The sequence below is a fragment of the Manis javanica genome, chromosome 16 (genome assembly GCF_040802235.1).
Source record: "Manis javanica isolate MJ-LG chromosome 16, MJ_LKY, whole genome shotgun sequence".
Lineage (NCBI taxonomy): Eukaryota > Metazoa > Chordata > Mammalia > Pholidota > Manidae > Manis > Manis javanica.
Window position 1 is genome coordinate 14,496,586 of NC_133171.1, and position 27,242 is coordinate 14,523,827.

A 27,242-nucleotide genomic window follows, 5' to 3' on the forward strand; every position below is an offset into this window, starting at 1 on the left:
GCGTATGGATGTTGTATTTTGTACACTGTAGATTTCCACAGCTTTGTTCACTCGGCATAATTATTTCCAGACAAGATGCTGGCTCAGATGACGGCCCCTTTCCTAGTGTGGCTTTTGAGTTTCGCAAGCAGCACACTGTACGCTTTCCGTTCACTATGCCTTCTACACATCCTGGTAACGTGGCTGAAATAAATCAAAACTATAAAGGGATCATAATTTTAAGCTATGCTAAAGTGTTTCCAGAACAAAATAACTTGCTCAGATTCCAAACCCGCATGTGTAGGAACTATAATTTTCTATGTGGACAGCAACTCGCTTCTTCAAAGGGAGTAAGAGGGATCATGCCAAGAATGATTCTGCTTTTGAAATGTTCCCCAGAAGCAAGGAGAGAACCTCTGGGGGCCCATCGCGTGGCAGACCCTGCAGTACTGACAGGTGGCGCTGCGGCAGCCCTTGGCCCTGCCCCCAGCCCTCCGCGGCCCGGGAGTGAGGTGGGCACTCCGTGGGAGCCGTGGAGTCTCTGCTGAGTGGCCACAGAAATGTGTTGAATACTGCAGAACTTGTATTTGAATTGGTTTTCCTCAGGAGTTTGGTTTTAAAAAGCAAAACAGATGCAAATTCAAGAGACTTCTTGTTTTAAAAAAAAAGAGTAGGGTTCATTTATATTGTCACGTCAATATTTTTAATGTACTTTACAGTGAGAGAAAACCCCATAAACAGAGAATTATAACTACCGATCCCTGAAGATTTATTTGTAGCTCTTTCTACCTCCTCCAGAGTGAAAGAAATTTGGTTTCATGATGTCACTGCATGAGCCAATACTTGTGAGGAGCAGCTATTCAGATGTACACAGGCAGGTGAGATGGGTGAGCCATGGCAGCATTCAGCAAGCTATGCCCGGCCCTGAGCTCTTGCATGCACATGCACACACATGCCGTTTTGTGGCTCTGACCCTGCTGGTCCCCGCATTGTCCAGCTTTCACCATCATCTTTATCCCTAAGCTCCCTCTTCACTCCCCCAGTGCCTGTTGGAAGCACTGTTCAAGACTCCTGGTTGTTCTGTGCAGAAACGTCCAGGCTCCTTAGCCCGACTCCCTTGTTTCCTTCCCCTGTTGCTTTCTGAGGTTCCCTGGCTTTGACCTCCCTCCACCTCCCAGAAATACCAAGGACCTAAGCCTCAGAGAGTTCAGCTTCACTGGTGCGCCACCAGCTCCTCTCTTTACATTCCATTTCAGAGTCCCAGCGGCAGCCCTTGACCCACGCTCTTCATCCCCATCCTTGCTGGAGTGGGGTGCTGTGTCTCAGCTCACAGCCCATCCTCGCAGATCCAGAGCCTCAGAGTCTCCCACTCTGCCCCTCTACAGTCTTTCAGATTCACTTCCTCTCTCTGTCATCATCCACACATGCCCAGGTCTGCTGCTGGTCAGACTTCAAAACTGTGACCAGGGTCACCAGGAAAGCCAGTCCAACATCATTTAAATAACTGAGTTATGGCTGCCCCAGTCTGTGCAATAGGAAAAGAGTTTAAAATAGAATTAAGCCCCAAACAGCATCATGAAGTCCAATCATGTGGTACAGAGACCTGGCAGGAAAAAGTAGGTAACAAGTCACTGAATGTGGGGACCAGAGCTGGGACACTGACATAGTGAGGATAGAACCAGGCTCAGCCTGCCGGTTGGGAGAACCGCCCTCTGGTTCACACTCCCTACCTTCTATGCCTGCACACGATGCCACCTCAGCCGGCTGGTGATGAGTCCCCAGAATGCACCTGGGAATTCAATCCCAGATATATTTGAGGTGACATGACTGTTTCCATGGTGGGCACATGACTTTTAATACTGAAAAGATACAGAATTGAGAGTAAAAATGATTAAAGTAAATAAAACCTAATTTTGATATATGGGAGGTAAGAAATAATTTGTGGATAGTTGGTACTTTTCTTATTTGTTATGTTTAAGAGGATTCTGTGTGCTGGAGTGTCAGGTCAGACTTATAATTCTAATTAAAAATATGCAGCTAAATAGTTGGCTTAGGTTATGGTTTTATACTGACATTTTAAGAGTAAGTAAAATTCATTATAGGTCCAGACTTTGTTATCTTTCCAGGAATAATTACATAAGTGTTTGGGAAGATTTGTTTATTAATCAGATAATTAAGGAGCCCAAATTAATATATTTATAAATGCTGTTCAAAATGTTATTAATTTTGTTAATAGGACCAAAGATTAATCAAAGACTCCCTTTAAAAATTATTACATATTACTAGATTCTTCGTTAAACTAAGGTTTACAGGTTGAATGTCATGTACAAATGGCATGAAAGGACACTGCCATTGTGTTAATTAAACATTTAAAATATTCACCAATGTTTGTTACAAGAGCACTTCTTATGAGGCATTTTGGCAAGGATCACATTTTCTTCCACTGAAAAGATCATTTCGGCTATTAATGATGAGCACATGCTAATAAGAGACATGAAAGAGAATACAGTTTAGGCTCAAAAGATGTCACTGGTTATTAGCCTGTGAACTTGAGCCCCATGTTAACCTCTCTGAGCTTCTATTTCTTCATCTGGAATGTGGCATAATAACAATTACATCATGCAGCCGATTGCAAGGATGGAATGAAATGATGTGGGCGGAGGAAGCTTCCTTCCAAATACCTACAAGGCATCCACCCAACAGCACCTGTCATTGTTCACGAGGTCAGGAGACCTCTAACACTAGCAGGTGTAATATTTTCTTCCAGTGTCAGTTTTCTTGGATTTTATTGGAAGTTATGTAGTAAGGAAAACTTACAGAGTGATTCTGGTAAAATTTAGGAAATATAACACGTGTTGGCTTGAAACCCGCCAAAGACTCATCTGAGTCAGAGGAAGAGCCGAGGCCAGGACTGGCCTCCCAGCCCCTCTGCCTCCACTGCCAGTAGGCCTGACCCTCTGTGCTGCCCCCGAGACATGCAGGCCACTTCCATGGCAGGCCTGTGTGACTGCCTTCCCTTGGCCTGGAAGCTCTCCCTCTGGAGTTCTGCAGGGTTCACCCCTTCCACTCTCAGGCCCTTGTTCTAATGTCCCCAGAGCCCCCTGTTTAAAAGTACCCTGCCCCACCATATAACCTGTGGGTGCCCCACTTGCCTGCCTTCTTGCTAGCCACACCCTGATCCCCATTTTCTATAACACCTGTCACTCAGCTGCTTGTCCACATTCCCCCACACCATGAAACCCAAACAGAGGTTCTGTCGGTTTTGTTTGCTGCTGTGTTCCTACCATCTAGGACACCTAGAGACAGCAAGGGCCAGGACATGGACGATAGAAGTTTTTATTCTCAGTTCTGAGATTCACCTATTTTGTGACCCTGTACAAATTACTTGAGCTTCCTGAATCTTCATTTCCTCCTCCCAACAGCTGGCATAGTGATCTGTCTGCTGGCCAGCATCGCCATAGGATTAATCGAGGTGTAAGGGCACATTGACTGTAAGGCAGTACAGAAACATGACCAAATGTATTATCATTAGCTGCTTGGATTTGAAAATATTGCCTATATGCACACTGTTTTAAATATTTTCAAATTGGGAACTGTTTTCCCTGCTGCCCTGGTGTGAAAAGAGGTTGCTGCATCAAGTATGACATCCATCTCCAGCCCTGTGGCACAACATGAAGAACGGTGGCTCACTGCAAATTTTCTCAAAACTGGCGAAAATTGGGGTTGACCCAGAGATTCGGGAGATCTACCCAGGAGGCCCGATTAGCATCTTTGAAATTCATCTCATTGTCCTGTGAAATGCTGGACCATGTTCTCTTGAGTTTTTCTGAAAACTGTATGAAGGGAAGAAACTCAGTGAAGTCCATTATCTCTGATAGCGAAACAGTGCTTGTCAGTGCGCCCCTTGTGTCCAAAGGGATGGCACAAAAGTTTAAAGGACAGTCAAAGGATTCTCCTATTTGCTTATATTCAGTCTACATTTTAGAAAATCCCTCGCATGAGGTCCAGACACTAAGGTCCTTTCTCTTGCAAACTGACACAGAAAAAGCCCAGGCATGTTTCCAGTGACCAGGTCAGGGTGAGAGGTCACTTTGGTGGCACTACATGGGAACAGCCCTGCTAGCTAAGGCCACAATGTCAAATAAAGCAAGTTACTCTAAGCAGTCACCCTGGTCACCACCCCAAACATCTGCATTGGAGCTGACTTAGGGGGCCAGGTTCTCTGCGCAGTGGGACAAGCATGGACCCTCTAAGGCCACTGCAGATTCAGTATCAGATGTGGCCACCCTCATGATGTCCCAAGTTCCCAGAGAAATATAACAATGTAAGAGTGTCTAAAAGTTAGAACAGGTGATAGGATGGGGCATGAAATCAGACATGGAAAACATAGGTGTCATCCTAATTGTTCTGCAGCAATCTAGAAATGACCAATTTTTCATTGGTGAAACCAAGAGAGGTGATTGCCTCTTGTGGAGAGACCCCCCAGGTGCCCCAGTAGTGCGTCCACCCCAACCAATCTTCCCCAGGGAAGCACCTGCCAAATGCACCCAGCCTCACCATCATCTGACTAGACGCATTGTGAGCGTGTATTTGACAACACTCTCTCAACTTTTCCAAGTAACAGTAATAAAAGGCCAGTGATTCGATCCTGCCTGCTAAGGTCTGTGGTCTACAGCCGCTGCGTGCCCATCCGCTCTCCTGGGAGGCTGCACTGTGACGCCATCTTCCCTCGTAGGCCTTTTCCCTCATTTTGCTGGGATTCCCAGGTGGGAGGGAGGAAGGGACGGTTCTTTTGCGCATGGAGCCCCCTCCCCCGACTTCAGCGTCACACCATTTGTGTACAAGAAGGAAATATTATGTGTTAAATACTACGTAGACAATGGAGGTTCCCAAATGAACAGAGACAGCCTCTGGTTGTGAGGCCCTGTGTGACAAGGAGTCGTGCAAACCTGCCCCTCAGTGATAAGTCTATGGTCGTGCACAAAGAGCAACAAGTACCAAAGAGCTGGAGAAGGAAGAAAGAAGGTCGTGGGCGGCGCCGGCCCCCCAGCGGCCGCCTCTGCTGGTGCTCCTCCTGGGCGCCTCGGGCGCCCCAGCTGGAGCTGGGCTGGGCCATGCTGACAAAGCCTGTCCTCTGCAGCCCTCTGCCCTCCCTGGCTAGGATGGTCTGGGTGTGGACACGTCGCTTTTCCTCTTAGTTCATGCAAGGCAAGCTTGGAATTTTCCAAAGAAATGTTTACTAGGCAACTAAAGGAAAAAAACAAAAGAAAAAATGGAACACAGAAATATAAAGCTTCTGAGCAAAGGCGCCCTGTCCCAGGGTGATGGGCGCCAAACACGAGTGCAGACCGGCTGTGGAGAGCCGCCTCTCAGCACCCAGGCACCTTCGGCTCCTTGTGTGTCTCCAGGGGCACAAGGCCAAGCTGAGGCAGACTGGAGCTCACGTGGCTCCTGAACCTGCTGATATGTGCAGTACTTTCCAGAACGGGAGCCCTAAACTGCTCTAGGATATGCGCACGGCCAGAGGAAAGCAAAGCACAGAGAGTTTAAGCAACTTATCAAGAGTCACACAGCTGGTCAGTGGTAGGTCCAGGCATCTCCAGACCCCGGGCTCTTACTCATGCTGCTGTTAACCAGAGTCAAGTAATTTTTTCCAATCAACCAGGCAACTCCCAGAATCAGTGAGTTTCTGGTGTAGTTTTCAAGCCTCAGGCTTCTAGGGCCCAAAATGCTAATCACCTGGGAATCGGGGTTCTGCCTCCAGTCATCGACCAGCTGGACTCGCTCAGTGAGGAGAGAGGATGCTTCCCCCCTTTGGAGTGTGGGGGCAGCTAGTCGGAAGCAGGACAAATGGTGTCTAACTGGAAGCAGGGACCCTCCCTTATTCAGGTTTCCTGCCAAAGTCTTGTCTGCAAGTCTCAAAATGTGTCTTGTACAAACTTGCTTACATCATTACTTTGAGATAAAAAAGACCCAGTATTTTGAAGAGGAAGTGCTTGGTTTTTCTTCTCGGCATGTTTCATTCCACAGCTCATGCGACGACCAAGATTCTCCGTGTTTATTTTGTCTCAGTGCCCTACAGGAATTTTACTTGTGGTTGCAAAGCTGTAGGCCTATAAGCTGAATTTGCACGTATTCCCTTAGCATATTTTATCTGAAAAGAAAATAATATAATTGCCTGCTTGCTACTTTAAGAAACGTAAGAAGCAATTCTTATAATACCTAATGTGCCCCGTTAGCTACAGCTGTAATATCTTCTATTAAAATTCCTACTCAATTTAGGGATGAAAAGAAGTTTTATCAAGTTAGCATGAAAATGATAAAAATTTGTTCTGACCTCATTCTAACATCCCCAGCTAGAAATGGAGAGTGTCACATTTAGTCAGCTGGGGCTTCCTCCTTCCTTTTTGAAGAGAACCAAATACGCCTACTTAGTTAGGTCCACTGTCTTGTAAAATTGTATCTATTTTCTTTGACTGTTGCTGATGTGAAGCATGAATCCAGTGTGCTGGAAATACACTCACAGAGCCAGGCCGAGGCTTCACTTACGGTTTATTATTCCGACTAATCCTGCAGAGCTTCTGACTGCTTTCGTATTAACCATTCTGATTTGCCCCTCATTCTGCTGACTGCTTGCCACTCAGCACTCCGCTGGTTTTCCAGTGTTTAGTAACTTATGCTTAGATGCCGCTTTCTTCAGACTGAAATTCAGGCACTGAGCATGGCTTCTGCTGCTGAAGGGGACATAGCAGTGGCCTCATGTGCCCATACTCCTCAGATTAGGTCCCTTCTCCTCTAACCACTACTCATTCCATCACACGGCGGTGTATTGAACACCCACTGGCTTCCAGGCTTCTGCCAAGTGCTGGGATAATGGGCCTGCACAGGCTCACTGCCTGGTGAGGATGCTGGGCCAGGAAAGCCAATGTCCACAGCAGGCCCTGCCAAGACCCAGGGGCCCATCCTCCCTTGACCCCTCAGTCCCTGGACTCATCAGGACACTTTCAGGTGCAGGTAATAGAAACCCACCAGCCATAGATCAACAGCAGGGAAAATGCATCACCGCCTAAAACAAGAAGTCAGGAGATAGGGCTTGTGATACAAAAGTTTAAGAGGGTCGCCAAGGACTTGGGTCACTTTCATCTTCCTGCTCTCCCAGGACAGGCCATCCTCATGTGTGAAAAAGATGGCTGCAGCTGCTTTAAGTAAAACAACTTTCACAGGAAAAAGAAAGGGGCTGTCTCTGCCTTTTGTCTCTTGTCTTCTTCTATGAAGACATCTTTCCTGGAAGCCCCCCATCAAATCATCCTTTGGGTCTCATTGGACAAAACTCAGCCCATGCTCATGTTTACATCAATCACTGGCATGGTTCATGAGCGCCCCATGATTGGCCAGACCCTGGGGAGGTGAAGTTGCCAGTCTTCCCTAAATGTGTGGCTTTCTGGGCGAAGTGGAATATCTAGGCAAAATGAAGGCTCTGCTAGGAAGCAAAAAAGGGGGAGGTAATTGCTGCTGAGTAGGTTACTATGATCACTTTCTCTCAAACTTGGATAGTGGCCAACTTCCACTACAAGAAAAAAATCATTCTTAAATGGATGTGGACTTTATTCTTTTTATTATAATGTTCTTTTGTGTACAGTCATTCTACAATAGCTAAAACTAAAAAAAATTTATAAATTAAGTACAAAGTTACAAAATCAATGAAAGTTAACTGGCAAAATTGATTTAAGGCAACACACCAATGACATTGTTTCCCTAGAACCAAAAGCTACTACCCCCAACGTGCAGAGGCCTCCACAGCGACAGCTACCGCGGTGCGCATTGTATGGTAGATAACCCAGTTGTTTCTGCTGTTCCCTCCTTCATCCTACTCTGGCACTCTGTCTGCCCTTGAAACTGTGGTGCCACTTAGCTGGCAGTGGACGGGGTCCACGTGCGTTCCCTTCCCCTTGGCCAGTGACGGTGAATGCAGTATTACTTGGCGACCACAGACTGCATTTTAAGAAACACTGGTTTAGATTGCTTTGTACCTAACAGAAGTTTACCCATCCGTTTATTCATCACCTGAACCACGCTTGTGTGACTGAAGCAGACAGATTCACGATAAGGCCATAAAGCCGGTCCTGGTGGCATGAGAGCCAGCCAGCGCCTCACACACAAGAGCACTCAGTCACTTAGGGCACTGCATGATGGGCCCTTACGAATGGCGTGGCTGTGAATACCGCCCAAGCAGCTGCACATAACTTCCACTGCTATGCAAATGGCAGGCATCAGTAACCTTACATCTCTAAGACTGCCACTTGCTGAAGATGTAACCGTTTGAGCATCAATAAGAACAGAAAGAGCAATGGTCAGAAACACATCTCTACGTCCAGATCTGTTTGTTCATTCTAATACTAGGAAACAAGAGCAACAATAATCAGAACCAATTGCTGGTTGGAAGACATTAGGAAACTATTTTGAAAACTGGTACAGAAAAGAATGAAGCATTCATCTAGCCTTTCCTAAGATAATCAAACAGTTGATAAGGCAGAGTTTCTCTTTACAGAAACATTCCAGCAAACTAAATGAAGCAAAACATGATTTGAAAATTAGAAAATCACCATTTTGCAACCTCTAATGACATAAGCTAGGTAATGATCATGAATAACCAGGCATCCTGTGGTCCCCGGTTGAAGTTTATAATTGTGAAGTTCTCCTACCAAAGAAAGCTGAACCCGAGATCCAACCACCAGAAGTCTAGAGGGCAGAGACCCAGGCTAAAAGGTACTGTGAATGCAATTAGCAGAGCCCAGGTTCTGTGGGACCAATAATTTGAATTCTTCAACAAATACATTCCAAAGGGGGGAAATTTTTAAAAAGGAACAATTAGAGATTAGAAGAGATGTAAGAGGCATATCATCCAACTGCAAAGGTTTGACCTTCTTTGGATCCTGATTGGAACAAACTATACAAAATGTATGAGACACAGCAACATTTTAAACATGAATGCATACCTGATGATACTAAGTAATTATTTATTATTTCAGGTGTGATATTGGTATTATGGGTGTTTTTTTAAGAGAACCATACTGAAATATTTATAGACCAAATAAGGTGATATCCAAGATTTGTTTCAAAATGCTCCAGAGGGAATAAAAATGAAAAGATGGAGTGTGAGTTGTAATTGTTAAACTGGCTGATGGAAGCACAAGGATTTATTATTTTATACTATTTTTCTTCTCAGTATTTATGAAAATTTTATGGAATTTTCCATAATAAGGTTTACCTTCTAAAAATTCTTATCTCTAGGAAAACTAATGTCTCTATTCCACTCAGTAAATATTTTATTTAGTGCAAACTGGTGCCACTGATGTTGGTGACACTAGTCAAGCTGTCTGGGCTGTTTCCAGTCCCGGGCCAGTGGTTCACTGACTGCTCTTAGATGTGTCAAATGCCCGTGGAAGAAGCGAATTTCAGTTCAACACTCTGGTAAGCATGAAAGATGTGTAAGAAGTGATTCTTGACCGCAAGTATCTTACCAGCTAGTTTGTAGGCAAGACTTAACAGACATGTCTATGTGTAAGCGGTGATACTCACCCACATGACATCAACTAGGGATTTTACACAATACCAAGTGGGGGCCATCTCTGTCACTCAGAAAAGACACACACCCTTATCGTCACACCCGGGTTGCCAGAAGTTCTCCTGATCAAATGGGCCAGTATCCCTGTCATCTCTCCTATTCTAATCTAGTTAAGTCTGATCCCAGGCATGTTTTAGGTTAAATTTCACTGCAGATTGGCTAGAAAATTATTATTTCAGCTGGGGTGTTGGAATACACATGTTATTCCCATGCTATGTCTCATAGTCATTCTGCTACACTCTTGGTCTCCTTCAGGGACCAGCACAAAGGAGATGCCCATGGACACCTCACAGGAGAGACCTGGTGGGCACTGGCGGCAGATCCTTCAAGTCCACTCATGCCAGCAGCAGACAAAGCTAATAATGCACCTTTGCTGAAAAATGGTGTGCCTAGTACAAACTGATTAATTCTTGCAAGTCCCGCATCACATCACTGTTTTATGGGCAGAAGATATAAAAAAGAGCTACAGTAGCAGCTGCAAAAGAAAAGCAGGCAGTGGGAATGCACTGTTGATGAGTTCTCAAAAGTAAAATTAAATAAGACGTCTGTCCTTGAATACATTTTGTTTTCTCAAGCACTCACTGCACTTTCAAATACTGGGTTATTAGTGTCTGGAGTGACAGTCGACCCAGCCATGAAGCATCAGGCCCCCGCTGCTGCCATCTGGGGGGAGCTGCCGTCTGGGAGTCACTTCTGCACTGTGCTTGGGTCTCTGGGAGAACCAGATTCTGAGGACTTGGTAGGACCTTGCCCCTCACCCAGACTTGTTCTCCTTCTTAGGAACCATTCCAAAGGTCAGGACACATTACACTGCACATCAAAGATCAGAAGTCCCAGATTCCCACACTTGGTTGCTTGTCTCCCACTGGATGCATGGCCCAGGGCAGGGCCACTTAAGGTTGTTCTGAACCTAGGGATGGAGGGAGGGGTTGAAGAAAAATTGCTGCTTGTCATAAGACAAATGAATGGAGAGGAAACAGGAGCAAAGAAGCTCCAGCCAGCCCCACCTTCGCAGAATGGCTGTGCCCGTGTCCCTTTCACCCACCAGCCACATGACTTCACTTGTCCTCAACCAAAGCCCCAGCCCCTCTCACCCTAACCCTGGGAACAGGTCCTGGCTCAGCTCAGGGCCTAGGTGGCACCAGGGAGTCTCAAGTGCAGTCCAGGACGATGCCATTTGGTTCAGGTGGGGGGCAAGTGTCATCTCAGCCATGGGTGAAGCCCAGAGAACTCTTGAGCTCAGAGTTGTAGTCAATTATGTCATGATTTATTCCTTAGATTCCCTATCTTGTTTATCCCTTTCCCACTCAACAGACTTTAACTGAGTGATTGCTATGGGCCAAACACTGTGCTCAGCACTGTTCACTTGCAGCTGTTTCCAAGACAGGCTGATGGCCGCGTTGGCATTGTGGGAAGGTCTCTGCTTCTTTTGGGTCTGGTTTTGCAACCTTCTCTGGGCAAAGGAGGCCAATGATGGTACAGGAGGCTTCAGAAATTAGTCGAGCTGGACTAGGATTCCAGAGCTTTCCCACTAGGATGCTCTTCCACACCCATCGTCAGGAAGGAAAAACAGCCCTCCGCCTGGCCTTGGCAATCAGACGGGAGAGGCACTGAGACCCTTCCCCACTCTCCCGCCACCACATCCCCAGAAAGCAGCTGTTCACTCTGGCCCACTGCATCTTCTAGATAAAAAGGAATTGGCCCCTTCTGTAAAACCAGCCTGAGGATGCTAATTTCATAAAAATGCCAGTTTTAGGAACACTGTTATTGAAAATTCTGCTTCTGTTTCCATCATTTCAATACTTTAAACAATCTCTTACTAGTACATATAATGCCTTAGTTTGATCCCCCCTGCCACACCAATACCCACAAAACTTAACAACCACTGTCATTTGTGACCCTTAGCACACTATGGTTCAGTTTTGGTCTGGGATTGTTCTGAATCCTAAACTACCAAGCTACAAGGCTGGTGGTAAGACTGTGGGGTGGAGAGTAGTGACAGTTTCACTTTTGCACGCAGAATGTTACTAAGCATGGATAATTCATTTCTGACAATGCCTTTGGGCTACCATTTTGTTGTGGAAAAACAACAGACCTCGGGAAAAGATGGAGATGTGAGAGGTGAGATAGAGGCCTCCTACTAAAACCACATATAATATAAAAATATAATTAATGCAACTAATCCTGAAAGAGCAACAGGAAAGAACACTGCCCCAGACTGCATACACCTGGAGAAAAGAACAGACCTCACGGAACAGGGTAACCTACCAAAGCTGTGATCCGGAGGGACCCAAGCCCTTCCCCCACCCACCCCAGCTCACCAGCAGAAGGAAGAGAAACGGAGCAGGGAGGGAGTGGAGGCCTGGGACTGCTGAATACCTAGGCCTGGAGATCTGCTCTGGGAGCAGGAACCTACATTACATGGTGCTCTGGAGATTAGTGGGGTTGGAAAGCTAAGACAGGCAGAATACTTGGAGAGACTGAGATTCCAGCTACTTGCAGAAAACAGGGATCCACATCCAGCTGAACTGGGACAAAAGAAAGGTGGGCAGTCTGAGAGACTTCCTAACAGTGAGACAGCTGCCAGAGGGACAAGGATTGCACAGAGCTTGCAGCACAAGAGAAAGGACAGGTGGACAAAACTATCCAGGCTCACTCTGCCCAGCAGGTTGGGAACTTTCAGGAGCTTCACGCACTCCATCCCCCTGGCTAGATCCACAGCTCCAAGGTCCCCCACAGCGATACACACCTGCTGCACCTTCCTTCTCGCTAGCCTGCCCCTGGCTCATGAACCGGCAGCCCCTGCCCTGGTGTCAGGCCAGCCAGAGGGAAACCTCACCTAGAGCAACTACAATTGCAAAGCATAGATGCTCACACTTATGTATTTGGCCCACTGGTTCTGGCAGTGGAGACAGGCATAGCAGCCGGAAAGCAGGAAACAGCTTTTTCCTCCCCCCAGGCACCAACACTGCTCCCCTGCAACCCCCAACATTGCCCCAGGGGCTGAGCAGCTCCAGAAAGTAGCACTTCTGGGCACAAGAGGGCGTCACATACAAATATGAAATGTCAAAGGAACCTGGTTCAAAGCAAAATCCTACATACACCAGAAAAAGAGTCAAATGAAACTGAGCTCATCAATATTCCTGAAAGAGATTTCAAAATAAAAATCATAAACATACTCATGGAGGTACAGAAAAATATTCAAGAACTCATGAATGAATTCTGGTCAAGGATCCAATCATTAAGGAATGGAGGGTTTAAAAAGCAGATTCGATATGGTGGAGGAGATGATAATGAACTAGAAACTAGAGGAGAAGAATACAAAGAAGCTGAGGCACAGAGAGAAAAAAGGATCTCTAAGAATGAAAGAATATTGAGAGAATTGTGTGACCAATCCAAACGGAACAATATTCTCATTATAGGGGTACCAGAAGAAAAATAGAGAGAAAAAGGGATAGAAAGTGTCTTTGAAGAGGTAATTACTGAAGACTTACCCAATCTGGGGAAGTAAATAGTCTCCCAGGCCACAGAGGGGCACAGATCTCCCAACACAAGGGACCCAAGGAAGACAACACCAAGACATATAATAATTAAAATGGCAAAGATCAAGGATAAGGACAAACGATTAAAAGCAGCCAGAGAGGGAAATAAGATTACATACAAAGGAAACCCATCAGGCTATCATCAGACTTCTCAGCAGAAACCTTACAGGCCATAAGGGAGTGGCAATGATATATTTAATGCAATGAAGCAGAAAGACCTCAAACAAGAATACTTTATCTGGCAAGATTATCACTTAAATTTGAAGGAGGGATTAAACAATTTCCAGATAAACAAAAGCTGAGAGGATTTACTTCCCACAAACCATCTCTACAGTGCATTTTAGAGGGACTGCTATAGATGAAAGGGTTCCTAAGGTTTAATAGCTGTCACCAGAGGTAAGAAAACCACAATAAAGAAGTACAACAGTTAATTACTAAGCAAATGCAAAATTAAATCAACTACCCCCAAAGTCAATCAAGGGATAGACAAAGACTACAGAACAAGATACCTAATATATAAAGAATGGAAGGGGAATAAAAAGGAGAAGAAAAAAACAATCTTTAGATTGTGTTTGTAATAGCATATTAAGTGAGTTAAGTTTGACTGTTAGATAGTAAGGAAACTAATCTTGAACCTTTGGTAACCATGAATCTAAAGCTTGCAATGGCAGTAAGTACATACCTATCAATGACCACCCTAAATGTAAATGGTCTGAATGCACCAATCAAAAGACATAGAGTCACTGAATGGATTAAAATACAAGACCCATCTAACATGCTGCTTAGAAGAGACTCACTTTAAACCCAAAGACATACACAGACTAAAAGTGAAAGGATGGAAAAAGATATTTCATGTAACTAATAGGGAGAAAAAGCAGGTGTTACAGTACTTGTATCAGACAAAATAGACTTCAAAACAAAGAAAGTCACAAGAGACAAAGAAGGACATTACATAATGACAAAAGGATCAATCCAACAAGAAGATATAACCATTATAAATATCTATGCACCCAAAACAGGAGCACCTAAATACATGAAACAAATACTAACAGAATTAAAAGGGGAAATGCAATGCAATGCATTCATTCTGGGAGACTTCAACACACCACTCACTCCAAAGGACAGATCCACCAGACAGAAAATAAGTAAGGACACAGAGGCACTGAACAACACATTAGAACAGATGGACCTAACAGACATCTACAGAACTCTACACCCAAAAGCAGCAGGATGCACATTCTTCTCAAGTGCACATGGAACATTTTCAAAAATAGATCATATACTAGGCCACAAAAAGAACCCTTATAAATTAAAAAGATTGAAATTGTACCAACCATTTTCTCAGACCACAAAGGTATGAAACTAGAAATAAATTACTCAAAGAAAATGAAAAATCCCACAAACACATGGAGGCTTAACAACATGCTCCTACAGAACCAGTGGATCAATGACCAAATAAAAACAAAGATCAAGCAATATGTGGAGACAAATGACAACAATAATTCAGCACTGCAATACCTGTGGGACACAGTGAAGCCCATGCTAAGAGGAAAGTACATTGTAATACAGGCCTACCTCAGGAAAGAAGAACAATCCCATATGAACAGTCTAAGCTCACAATTAATAAAACTAGAAGAATAAGAACAAATGAGGCCCAAAGTCAGTAGAAGGAGGGACATAATAAAGATTAGAGCAGAAACAAATAAAATGGAGAAGAATAAAACAGTAGAAAGAATCAATGAAAGCAAGAGCTGGTTCTTCAAGAAAATAAACAAAATAGATAAACCCCTAGCCAGACTTATCAAGAAAAAAAGAGAGTCTACACACAGAAAAAGAATCAGAAATGAGGAAGGAAAAATCACTATGGACACAACAGAAATACAAAGAATTATTAGAGAATACTATGGAAAATTATATGCTAATAAACTGGATAACCTAGAAGAAATGGACACTTTCTAGAAAAATACAACCTTCCAAGGCTGACCCAGAAAGAAACAGAAAATTGGAACAGACCAATTACCAGCAATGAAATTGAACTGGTAATAAAAAAAACTACCTAAAAATAAGACTCCTGGAACAGATGGCTTCACTGCTGAATTTTATCAAACATTTAGTGAAGATCTGATACCCATCCTTCTTAAAGTTTTCCAAAAAGTAGAAGAGGAGGGAATACTTCCAAACTCATACTGTGAGGCCAGCATCACTAATACCAAAACCAGGAAAAAACACCACAAAAAAAGGAAATTACAGACCAATATCCTTGATGACCATAGATGCAAAAATTCTCCACAAAACATTAGCAAACTGGATTCAAAAATACATCAAAAAGGTCATCCATCATGATCAAGTAGGATTTATTCCAGGGATGCAAGATGGAGCAACATTAGAAAATCCATCAATGTCATCCGCCACATCAACAAAAAGAACAAAAAGGACATGATCATCTCCATAAATGCCAATAAAGCATTCGACAAAATTCAACATCCATTCATGATAAAAACTCTCAACAGAATGGATATAAAGGTCAAGTACCTTAACATAATAAAGGCCATATATGATAAACCCACAGCCAACATCATACTGAACAGCGAGAAGCTGAAAGCCTTTCCTTTAAGATCAGGAACCAGACAAGGATGCCCACTCTGTCCACTTTTACTCAACATAGTTCTGGAGGTCCTCGCCACAGCAATCAGACAACACAAAGAAATAAAGGGCATCCAGATTGGTAAGAAAGGAGTTAAACTGTCACTATTTACAGATGACATGATATTGTGCATAAATAACCCTAAAGAATTCACTCCAAAACTGCTAGATCTAATATCTGAATTCAGCAAAGTTAATACACAGCAATCTGTGGCATTCCTATACACCAACGATGAACTAACAGAAAGAGAAATCAGGAAAGCAATTCCATTCACAATTGCATCAAAAAGAATAAAATACCTAGGAATAAACCTAACCAAGGAAGTGAAATACCTATACTCTGAAAACTATAGGACACCCATGAGAGAAAGTAAAGAAGATACCAATAAATGGAAACACATCCCGTGCTCATGAACAGGAAGAATTAATATTGTCAAAATGGCCATCCTGCCTAAAGCAATCTACAGATTGAGTGTGACTCCTATCAAAATACCAATACCATTCTTCAATGAACTAGAGCAAACAGTTCTAAAATTCATATGGAGCCACAAATGACCCCTAATAACCAAAGCACTCATGAGAAGGAAGAATAAAACTGGGGTGATCGTGCTCCCCGACTTTAAGCTCTACTACAAAGCCATAGTAATCAAGACAATTTGGTACTGGCACAAGAACAGAACAACAGACCAATGGAAAAGACTGGAGAGTCCAGCATAAACCCAATCATATATGGTTAGTTAATATATGATAAAAGAGCCATGGACATACAATGGGGAAATGACATATTTTTATGTCTTTTATCATATTTTATCATATATTAACAACTGGTGTTGACAAAACTGGACAGCTACATGCAAGAGAATGAAATTGGATTATTGTCTAGCCAATAAACAAACTCAAAATGGATCAAAGACCTGAATGTAAGTCATGAAACCAAAGAACTCTTAGAAGAAAACATAGGCAAAAATCTCCTGAATATAAACATGAGCAACTTTTTCCTGAACATATCTCCTCAGGCAAGGGAAACAAAAGCAAAAAGGAACACATGGGACTACATCAAGCTAAAAAGCTTCTGTACAGCAAAGGACACCATCAGCAGAACAAAGAGGCATCCTACAGTATGGGAGAATATATTTGTAAATGACATAACCAACAAGGGGCTAACATCCAAAATATATAAAGAACTCACATGCCTCAACGACCAAAAAGCAAATAACCAGATTGAAAAATGGGCAGAGGATATGAAGAGACAATTCTCTAAGGAGGAAATTCAGATGGCCAACAGGCACATGAAAAGATGCTCCTTATTACTAATTATCAGGGAAATGCAAGTAAAAACCACAATAAGATATCACCTCACACCAGTAAGGATGGCCAGCATCAAAAAGACTAAGAACAACAAATGTTGGTGAGGATGCGGAGAAAGGGGAACCCTCCTACACTGCTGGTGGGAATGTAAGCTAGTTCAACCATTGTGGAAAGCAATATGGGGGTTCCTCAAAAAACTAAACATAGAAATACCATTTGACCCAGGAATCCCACTCCTTGGAATTTACCCAAGGAATACAACTTCTCAGACTCAAAAAGACATATGCACCCCTATGTTTATCGCATCACTATTTACAGTAGCCAAGATATGGAAGCAACCTAAGTGTCCATCAGTAGATGAATGGATAAAGAACAGGTGGTACATATACATAATGGAATACTATTCAGCCACAAGAAAGAAAAAATCCTACCATTTGCAATAACATTGGTGGAGCTGGAAGATATTATGCTTAGTGAAATAAGCCAGGCAGAGAAAGACAAGTGCCAAATGATTTCCCTCATTTGTGGAGTGTAACAATGAAGGAAAACTGAAGGAACAAAACAGCAGCAGACTCAGAGACTCCAAGAAGGGAGTAGTGGTTACCAAAGGGGAGGGGTGTGGGAGGGAGAAGGGGATTGAGGGCTATTATGTTTAGTACACATGTTGTGGGGGGTCACGGGGAAGACAGTGTAGCACAGAGAAAGCAAATGGTGAATCTGTGGCATCTTACTACACTGATGGACAGTGACTGCATTGGGGTTTAGGGGGGAAACTCAATAATATGTAGTAACCACATTGTTTTTTTCATGTGAAACTTTCATAAGAATGTATATCAATAATTCCTAATACAAAACAAAGAAACAATAGACCTTGGGGCAAAGCTGCGAAGAATTGCAGTTAGATTACAAAAACAAATTGTTCTGTTTAATAACTTTCCTCAGGGGACCAAAAGTGAAAGGCCAGGTCACCCTGGGCCAGGGCAGAAGGTCAGTGGAGAGGAGTAAAGAGACAAAGTGGTTGGCAGGGTTTTGCTTGAAGGAAGATCCAGTGAGAAGTTACAGGTGGCAAGGAGAGCAGAGGGGCTTTGATAATAAGGGTTTAAATGTCGGCACACATGTTGATTTTTAGGAAGTTTCATGGTGCAGTTACATAGTCACCTCCATCCCCGCTCCTCTCCCTGGCTTACTCAGCCCTTGAGGGGAGAAATACCCCAAGTGGGGGCGCTGGAAGTTCAGGAGGAATGATTTGGTGGGATCATCCATAATCTGGGGGGAGGATTCCAGAACAAGGAGCTGGAAGGGACTGGGAGCGATTGCAGAACCACCCCCACCCCTGCAGATATGAGATGGGAGGTTTTCCCAGCATTTGTAAATGGGGGTTGGAGGAACTTTACATTTCAAAGGGTGTAGTGCCTCCCCGCCCCCCACCAGCAGCTGGAGGACTGCTGGGCCAATCTGTTGCCTGGCAGTTGTGTCCAGGGAGGTCTCTCCCTGCCACTAGGTGAAGCCTCCACCCAGATGGGGGAGGGCTCTTGTTTGATTGGGAAGGAATTCTCCATGAGGTCCAATAAGTGCCAGCGAAGAAAGAATTCCTTAAAGGAAGAGTAGAAGTGAATGTCAGCGGCAGTGCAGGCAGTGGAGAGCAAGGGGAGGAAAGGGAAGTTCATTGAACTTCTGCTCACACAAGGCAAATCCCTCGCCGACTCCTAAAGTCAGGGCCACCTGGCATCCAGTGTCTGCTCCATCTACATGGCATGGGAATTATAACCCTAACCACTCCAGATGCTGGGGTTGCTGTGGAGCAACGGATGGAGTGAGATAATGTTGCAAGAACTTCCACTTCCCTACTGGTCTGAAATAAAGCAGGGAGAGAGAAAAGGATTGTCAAAGCTGAATGAAATACAAAGTGACAGACATTTACCACCAGAGGTGGAGGTTGGCGAGTTCCTATCTTTATCATGGAAACGAGTTCAGAGACAAGTGCAATCGGCCTTATGCAACAAGAAAGTTTATTTGATATAAGACAGTACACACTCAGACAGGGGCACAGATGACCTCAGAGAGGAGGTGCTCTTAAGGGTTTAGGGATCGGGATTTTATAGGGCCTTTTGGGTAGGTTTGGCATATGGCATGATGTATACAGATGATTCATAATTTCCTTTGAAGTTTTGTCTTAAGAATAGGGTTGTTTAGGTGACTGTGTTGATCCAGATCTCAGCTTCCTTTATCCACATAGGTTCATTTACACTATGGAGGTCTATCTCTCGTCCTGGTTACAAAGTTACTTACTTTGTTAAGGGGCTGGAGAAAAAGGAAGAACAGTAGGTAGATTAAGTTAAGAAATAAGATAGGCCTTTTTCCACAGGCTAAGTGGGTTTTACAATGGCGTGACCCTTATCGGATTTCCCTGCTCTGTCTCAGATCTATGTGGCTGACAATTGGATGTGTCTTCTCCTCTAGGCCGGGGACCTAATTCAGCAAAATTAGTGCTGAAATCATTTTGGTTACTATGAAGGTATTGTTTTAACTTGGGCAATAAGAACCTGAATACAAATCTGTCTGTCCTTTTCCAGCCTAGAGTCTGGCTGGTGAACAAGGTCTTTTTCATTTGGTACCATAAATAACACATTCAGAAAGATTCCATCAACTCAGTCCTGCAGAAATGGTGTCAGAATGAGCAACAGTGCGTTCTTTGTATGACATGAACCCTCTGATAGAGAGTCTGCCGGCACCTCCCACTGGGTGTTATACCTTACGAGGGAGCCCCGATTTGCTAAGATGTTGATACAAAAATGCTCAAGAACTATGTCATAGTTTGCTTTTCATCTTTCTTTGCCATATGATTGCTTTTTAAAGAAATTGAAATAATCATCTCTAATTTTTTCACTATAAAAACACTATAGTCACAAAACTTGGAAAATCAAGGGGTGAAAAGGATCACACAATTCTCCCGTACTGGTACAAGCAACTATGAATGTGATAATATATGTCTATGAACATTTTGATGTATTTTTTTGCAGTTTTTCATTGATTTTTTTTAGAAAATTATGAAACCTTTCAAGCATATGGAAAATAACAGACAGCTATATATTCACCACTAAAATTTTTTAAATATGCTACCATTTTACTATATAATTACTATATAAATAATGCTACTTACTATATAATAAACTATATAATTACTACACAATTACTATACAATTTACTATATAATAGCATTCTACTATGTAATTACTATATTATCTGTCTCTTTCTCTTTTAAAGAAAGAAAACAGTAGCTACAGCAAAGTTTCCACCCTGGGACCACAGCCACCCATATGCGCCCACACGCTGAGGCCACCATTGTGCTCACGGCAGTGTGCCTCAGTCCTGGGTCTGATTTTGTGCCTTTTACTGAATATTTCATGTATTCATAAACACCTACTGTTGTTGTGAGTGTTTGTGAAATGTATGTAAATGATACCCTACTGTATCTTTTTGTTCTTTTGTTTTCCTTTCAACATTCTATATTGAACTCATGCAGACCTAATTCACTCATTTTTACTACTGTATTGAGGGAATAACCTAGTTTAGTCATTCCCCTGCTGAAGGAAGGCTAGTTTGTTACCCACTTTGTTGCTACTACAGACATTTTGCACAGATTCTTTCATGTGGCTCCTCTGTATATAATGAATTACTGGATCCTACAGGAGGCACACCTTCATCTTGGGTAGAGTAGCAGATTCCTCCCCAAAATTTCTGGATCACGTGCACCCCAATTTTTATGAGTTCTACTCCCCCTTAGTCTCTCCAATACTTGGCAACATCAGACATCCACTTTTCCAATTATGATGAGGTATGTACATTTTTTTGGCCCTTCCACTTCAAGTTACTTTCTGCTGGATTGTTTAATCTCATAGTTGGATATTTGCACAGTGAGTGAGAATGAGTTTGGAGAGTCCTAGAAGTGATCAAAATATGTTCAGATCTTTGTGGTGGTGGCCGCCTTGCTGGCATACCAGGGGGAGACCTGTGCTCCCAGTTGTTTTGGCCTGGAGGGCGTGTCCTGCCAATTCCCGCCAGCACAAACTGTCCCAGAGGGCAGAAGAATGTTGGAGGGGCAGCCTCAGCAACGGTAACAGAAAGGGACAGAGAGGGAGCCAGTCTTCTCCTGGAGCCCTATGCCAGGCTTGTCAAAGACTCAGCCAAGGTATTGCTTGGGTGAGTGAGGTCTAAGTTGGCTTTTAGAAGTTGAGACAACAGGAGATTACACATGAATTTGTTTGGGGATTAGGGGAGGTAGAAAGCATAAAGGGATTCATAAGTGGCCCAGGGGGCAGGGGAGGCCAGAGTCAGACACATACAAGGGAGGGTTGCATGAGCAGCCCCCGTCTGCCTCACAGGCTCGTTGCCTTAGCCCAGCTCAGGTCCACACTGGGAGAAGGGAAGGCTTTTCTTTGTAACACCTCTCTCTTCATCCCTTGCAACCATCAAACCAACAGACTGGAATCCTGCTCATCATTCCTCCTGTGACGCTTAGGTGTCCTTTCTCTCCCATCCCAGGATGCCATGCTGGCCAAGGGGCTCCTTGTTCACTTGGGAGGGTCAGTGCAGTAGGCAGCCTGTCCCCTCCAGTCACCAGCACACTGTGCAGCTGTCACTCTCCAAAGCCCACTTTAACCAATCACATCAAGGCTCAAGGCCTTCCCCAGCTTCATCTCACTGTATTTGTTGCCATGTCAAAGTTAACCCTGGTCAGCTTAGGAGACAGCTGACAGTGCAGCTTTCCTTCCCCCAGAGTCGTCAGTCTGTTCCACACCAGGGCTCCCAGCCAGCTCCCCTCCTGCGCTCTGCACACCTGCATCCCCAGGCTCACCTGCCTGCACCAGGCTCCTCTGCTTGCCGTGTTCACTCCCACCTCCGAACCTTGCTCATACTGTTTGCAAGGCCTGCAGTATTTTCTCCCCTGGACTTGTTTGATCTTTCACAACCAAGCTCAAAACCTGTCTTGTCCACAAGACAAGACATTGTCTTGCCATTCCAGGCCTCTCCATTGTTACTTTATATTGCTTTCTGGCCAGGAGGTATCCAGGTTACCTATTCATAAATACAGAAAGGTCGGACCTTTTACTCAGGGGTGAATATAATTTACTCAGCTTATTATGTGTGTATATATCTACTTCAATCCCCACCACAAGTCTGAGAATTAGGTATTATTTTGACCATACACCATGGATTTGCATTCTAAGGTCTGTGAAATTTGAAGTGTCTTAATAATTGATGACATCTCACAATTGCAATTGTCTGGATGGAAGTCTGATTCTTCCAGAGCAGATGTACTTCTGTCGGCGCCTGGGGGCACGGCCAGACAGAGGTTACTCTAAAATGGATTCTGTGCTTACCAGTGTGAATTCAGCCCACTAACTGATCAGGATACTGCTTTGTGGTTCAAACCTGCAGAGGAGTTTTATTTTCCTCTCTCTCCCATGTGCCTAGATGGAGGCAGGTGTGTTGCTCATTGACCTTTATTTGTGGCAGAGTTATCTGTTTCTACTCTTACAGAGAATGATTTGGGGGTCTCATCTTTATGTGGAGTGGGGACCTCTTATCAGTCTCCATCTTGGGCATACTTTATTTCTTTGTGGTGTACAGAATAATGCTCTATAAAAGCATTGCTAGCATCTTTGGCTCGGTGACACGGTAATCCCATTTGCGAATGAAAACAATGAAGGAATGAGCCTGTAGACAGTGGTGAGTGAAGGAAAAGCATGAGGACTTATAAACGCTTGTTGATTAATCCATCGGCTGATTGGTTCTGACCTTACGTCCCATGTAATTAGATTCTCAATCAATACACTTGGAATTCAAATCACAGGACTCTTTCAAAGAAGTATACATAGTTTGGTATGTAAACTCACTTAAGCAAACAAATGATATTTAACTTGACATAATTTTAACCATAATATCAGCAATTAAAGAGAACAGAAGCTGGGTTCTTAACATACTTCTAAGGTGCCACTTTAGCAAACACTCAGAAGGAAAACTGGAACCTAGGCTGACCATTTCCAAAGACAACTGGTGGCTTTTCTCCACCTGAGAGCTGGTGACAATGCATCTACTGTCTGACACTTGCAGTGACTGCTCGTGGGTGCCTGTAGCCTCCTCCCTCCCCTGCAGCACTGAATCTCTCAAGGGTTGGCAGGTGAGCAATCAGAGGGGTCCCCAGCAGCACAGCGGTTTAGGAAAGCATTTTAGGGGGCCTGTCCAGCCTGTGGAAGGTGAACGGCGCAGCTCTGTCATGGCCCGGGAGTTCTCAGCTCTGGGCCCAAGCCATCTCCAGACATAAGGAAGACATTTCAGACTCACTGAAGCTTTATGAAGCTGACAGCATTGCCGGCAAGAATCTTTGTGAATCAGCTACATCTCTGTCCTTCTGGGCTGGTTTGTGATGTGTATACATGCACCGACCCACCAGGTTCCTGCGGGAATTTAGTATCAAGCTCTGTGGATGCTTTCTCCCACTTACAAAGCAGCCTGTGTGAAAAGGAGCGAACCCTGACATGTGATGATTTACAAGGGGACCAGCCCAAGGGAAGGAAAGGTGATCTACTGCCCCAGCTGCTGCTGAAAGCAGAGCTGTGTTTGCAGTGCTCGGGGAACATGTATGGGCCTTTGTTTTCTCGACAAGGGAAGGAAAGGGACTTCCTGCAAAAGCCCTGTTGCCCGAGGCTTAGGGAGAAAACTGAGACTTTTTTTCCTGTTTCTAGGGAAAGAAAAAAGTCCATCAAGCAAATGATTTAAGGTTCAATTCCCACACACTCGCTGGATAAATTACAGGATGGTGCTCCACATGAAGTTCTGGGCCTGTTTCCTAAGCCACTGTGAGCTGCTTATAAAGGGACACTCTCCTACTGGCAATAAACATTCCTGAAAATTACAATCTGATAGCCAGTTACTGACATCTATCTCATCCACAGGCCTTGGAAAATTACCCCCAGTACATTAGCATTTTTCTTTTTAATGTCTTGGCAAACCAAGAGAAAAGTGGGGACTGCTCATTCCCAGCACATGTGACATCGAATGGTAAGAGGAAAACGCTGCTTTGCTCTATGCATTGCAGAATGTGGTTCCCTCTGACCCCGCTAGTCCCGACCTGTGCTCCTGGACACAGTCCCGGGTGTGAAGCGTGTCCGTACACCTGCGATGCCATCTTTTGTTGAAGCCTGTGGTTTCTCTAGGTGATGCTGCCCCAGAATGACCAGGGGAGGAACAGCCTTGTGAGTCAGGGTGGGGGCATTTGCCAAGTTTACCATTTGTTCTGAGGAAAGTCCTACAGTTTTCAATGAGGACCGCTGCTGCCTTGGAGATACATGGCTTCTTGCTTTTTAACAGTGAAGCACTGAAAGAAAATCAACTATTTCTTCCTTTCACAGCAGTGTGTGTTCTCTGGGAAATGTGAAGCACATTCTTGCCAACGGTTCTGAAAGTCTGACCCTTTGCAATGCTCTGCGGTTGTGCAGATTTGTAACGCAGAATGCAATGAAGACACCACTTCCTAGAGGAAGACCAGTCTGTCTTAAACCTCAACCACCCACCACTTCAGGCAGCCAGTGACTTTAGAAGTCAACATCTCAACCAGTTTTGCAGAAATGACAGCTGTTTGGAAGATCAAGGTTTAACCCACATGAATTGAATAAGTCTTCCCTAGAGAGTAAAATTCTTCTTCAGAGTGTGCTTAATAGGAACAACATAAGCATGATGCAGAATCCAAGACCCTGGCTGGTGATTTCTCGGAGCCATCATTTCCATATCTGTATAACAGGGATCCTAAAAATGTGTCCTTAAAAGGGCCGGTGAATAAAAACTATATGAAAAAAGATATGGGAGACCCACTTTAGAAAACTCCAAAACCGAAATCCCACCATGCTATTAAACTATGAAACTTGGCCAAAAAGATGTAACCTGTTCTTATGATGAATTTACCAGACCAATCATTGTGCTTTTTATCAACCTGTTGATACAGTTTTCCATAAATAATGAATAATGAGCAGAACTGATACATAAGAGATTCAAAACTACTGATTGGCTATGCAGAGGGCTTTGTTAATTTACAAAGAAATAAATATGGAAGAAAATGAAGATGCATGAACTTAAGACAAACATAAAAGCATAAAAAAAGAATAAATAAGATTAAAAATAAAAAAGAATAAACACAACTCAGACTAGAACAAATAACTGGAAAATGAATGACAGGAAATACATTCACTTCCTAAATCCTTATCTGGGTCAGAATGGAAGGGAGTTGTCTGTGTCTTCACTTTAGCTCCCTTACTGGACCAAAAAAGAGCCTAAAGGCAAGAACTTTCTCAACACTGGGTGGGGCCAGTGCCCAAGCTCATGGCTAGCAGGAGCCCAACTTCAGGGGCCAATCACTGAAAGGAGTCCCAAGCACACTCCAAAAAGATGTGAATTGGCCCTCAGACAACTCCAGTCGGACCCCTTCTTGTGCCCCCTGTTCTGCGTATTGGCTCAGACACTTCAGTGCAAGTTTAACCTGTAGAGGGAAGAGGCAGGTCCTGGAAGCCACTTAGCAAATGTCCAGGGAGCAGGTCGGCCTGCTACTAGCAAGAAAATGCCCCTGGGGTCAGCTGATCACAGAGTACAGAACACAGCTCAACTAGAGGGTCCGTAGCAAGGTTGTGGAGGTCATGTTGAATATGGTTCTGAAAATTTTCCTCATGTAGACCATAAGGAAGAGGCCCATGGAATGTTTTCCTGCTACAGTGATGCTTTTTGTAGCAAAACTCCTTTGGGTATTACACTGACAAAGTCTCAACTCTACCTTACCACATACTTGCCTTCTCCACTAGATGCAAAGACGGGAAAGAAAACCGATCCTGCCAAATGCTCCTTAACCATTTCCTGTAATTGTCACATCAGACTTCGTCCCCTGTTGAGCACTGGCAAGTCCTTTCTTGAGGCAGGGCCCCCTTTCTAAGTCCACAGAATCCTAAAATACAGATGCTACCAAATTTACATTACCTGATGGTCCACTGCTAAGGAGAAACAGGATTTATATTTATTTAGGGGTCTCTAAAAATAGCACAGGATTGGGGATAGTAGATTAAGTGACCCCTGAGTCTAGGCTCAGGAAATCCTGACAAATTAAAAAATGTAGATTTTAAGAGACCAAGGAGCTTCACACAAAGAGGCCCTTTCTAGCATTTGCTTCTGCAGGCTGATGAACTGAATTAATCACTGTTCTTCACAATCAGCTAAGGAAAATGGACCTTCCTACAAAAAAGAGCTGTCAGCAATGAGTATAGATTGGTTCATTTTACATGGAAAAATGCCCTGTGATAGGTTGAATGCTTACTTTCATGTGACTTGAAAGAGAATGTTGGAGATGACATTATGTGAATGGAACAGGATTGGATAATAAAAAGCAATCTCTTCCATCACATGAAGGCACCATGACGAATATCCAAGGGGAGAATTTTGAAGCTTACAAGTTATAATCTTGACTATGATACCTAATGTTTATTGAGTACTTATTATGTCCTACACACTGTATTAAGCACATAATACACCTTCTCTCACCTATCATTAACATACATCCAAGAAGATCTGTTTGTCATTGAGACCTGCCAGGGCTCATTAAAATCACATGCCCACATCAATGGCCTAAAAGCACCATTTGAAAGAAAGAGATTGTCAAAGAAGATCAACAAAACATGACCAAACTATACATTGACTACAAGAAACCAACTTCAAACGTAAAGACACCTATAGATTAAAAGTAAATGGATAGAGAAAACTGTATGATGGTAACACTAATCAAAAGAAAGCAGCAGTAGCTGTTAATATTAGAGCATATTAATAAGGAAAGTTATCAGGGATAAAGAAGGGTATTACATAATGATAAAGAAGTCAATTCCCCAAGAAAACATAACAATTCGTAATGCATATGCACCTAATAACAGAGCACCAAAATACATTAGGCAAAAACTGACAGAACTGCAAGGAAAACACATGAATCCACTGTCATAGTTGGAAACTTTAACACTCCCTCTCAGAAATGGACAGATCTAGCAGGGAGAAAATCAGTAAAGGCATTGTTGAACTCCACAACACCATCAGTCAATTAGCTATAATTGACATTAATA

The 27,242-nt window shown here is 43.6% G+C and overlaps 1 protein-coding gene across 1 annotated transcript in view; it reads right to left on the reverse strand.

The window, feature by feature from the left end:
* Positions 1-19,117: 19,117 nt before the first annotated feature.
* LOC140846900 (bromodomain adjacent to zinc finger domain protein 2B-like) overlaps positions 19,118-27,242 on the reverse strand; it is a 156,628-nt gene continuing 148,503 nt past the window's right edge. The window contains exon 32 of the mRNA XM_073225100.1: positions 19,118-19,398. Coding sequence (XP_073081201.1) covers positions 19,391-19,398 — 8 coding nt within the window. The 3' untranslated portion in view covers positions 19,118-19,390. The remainder of the gene's footprint in view (positions 19,399-27,242) is intronic.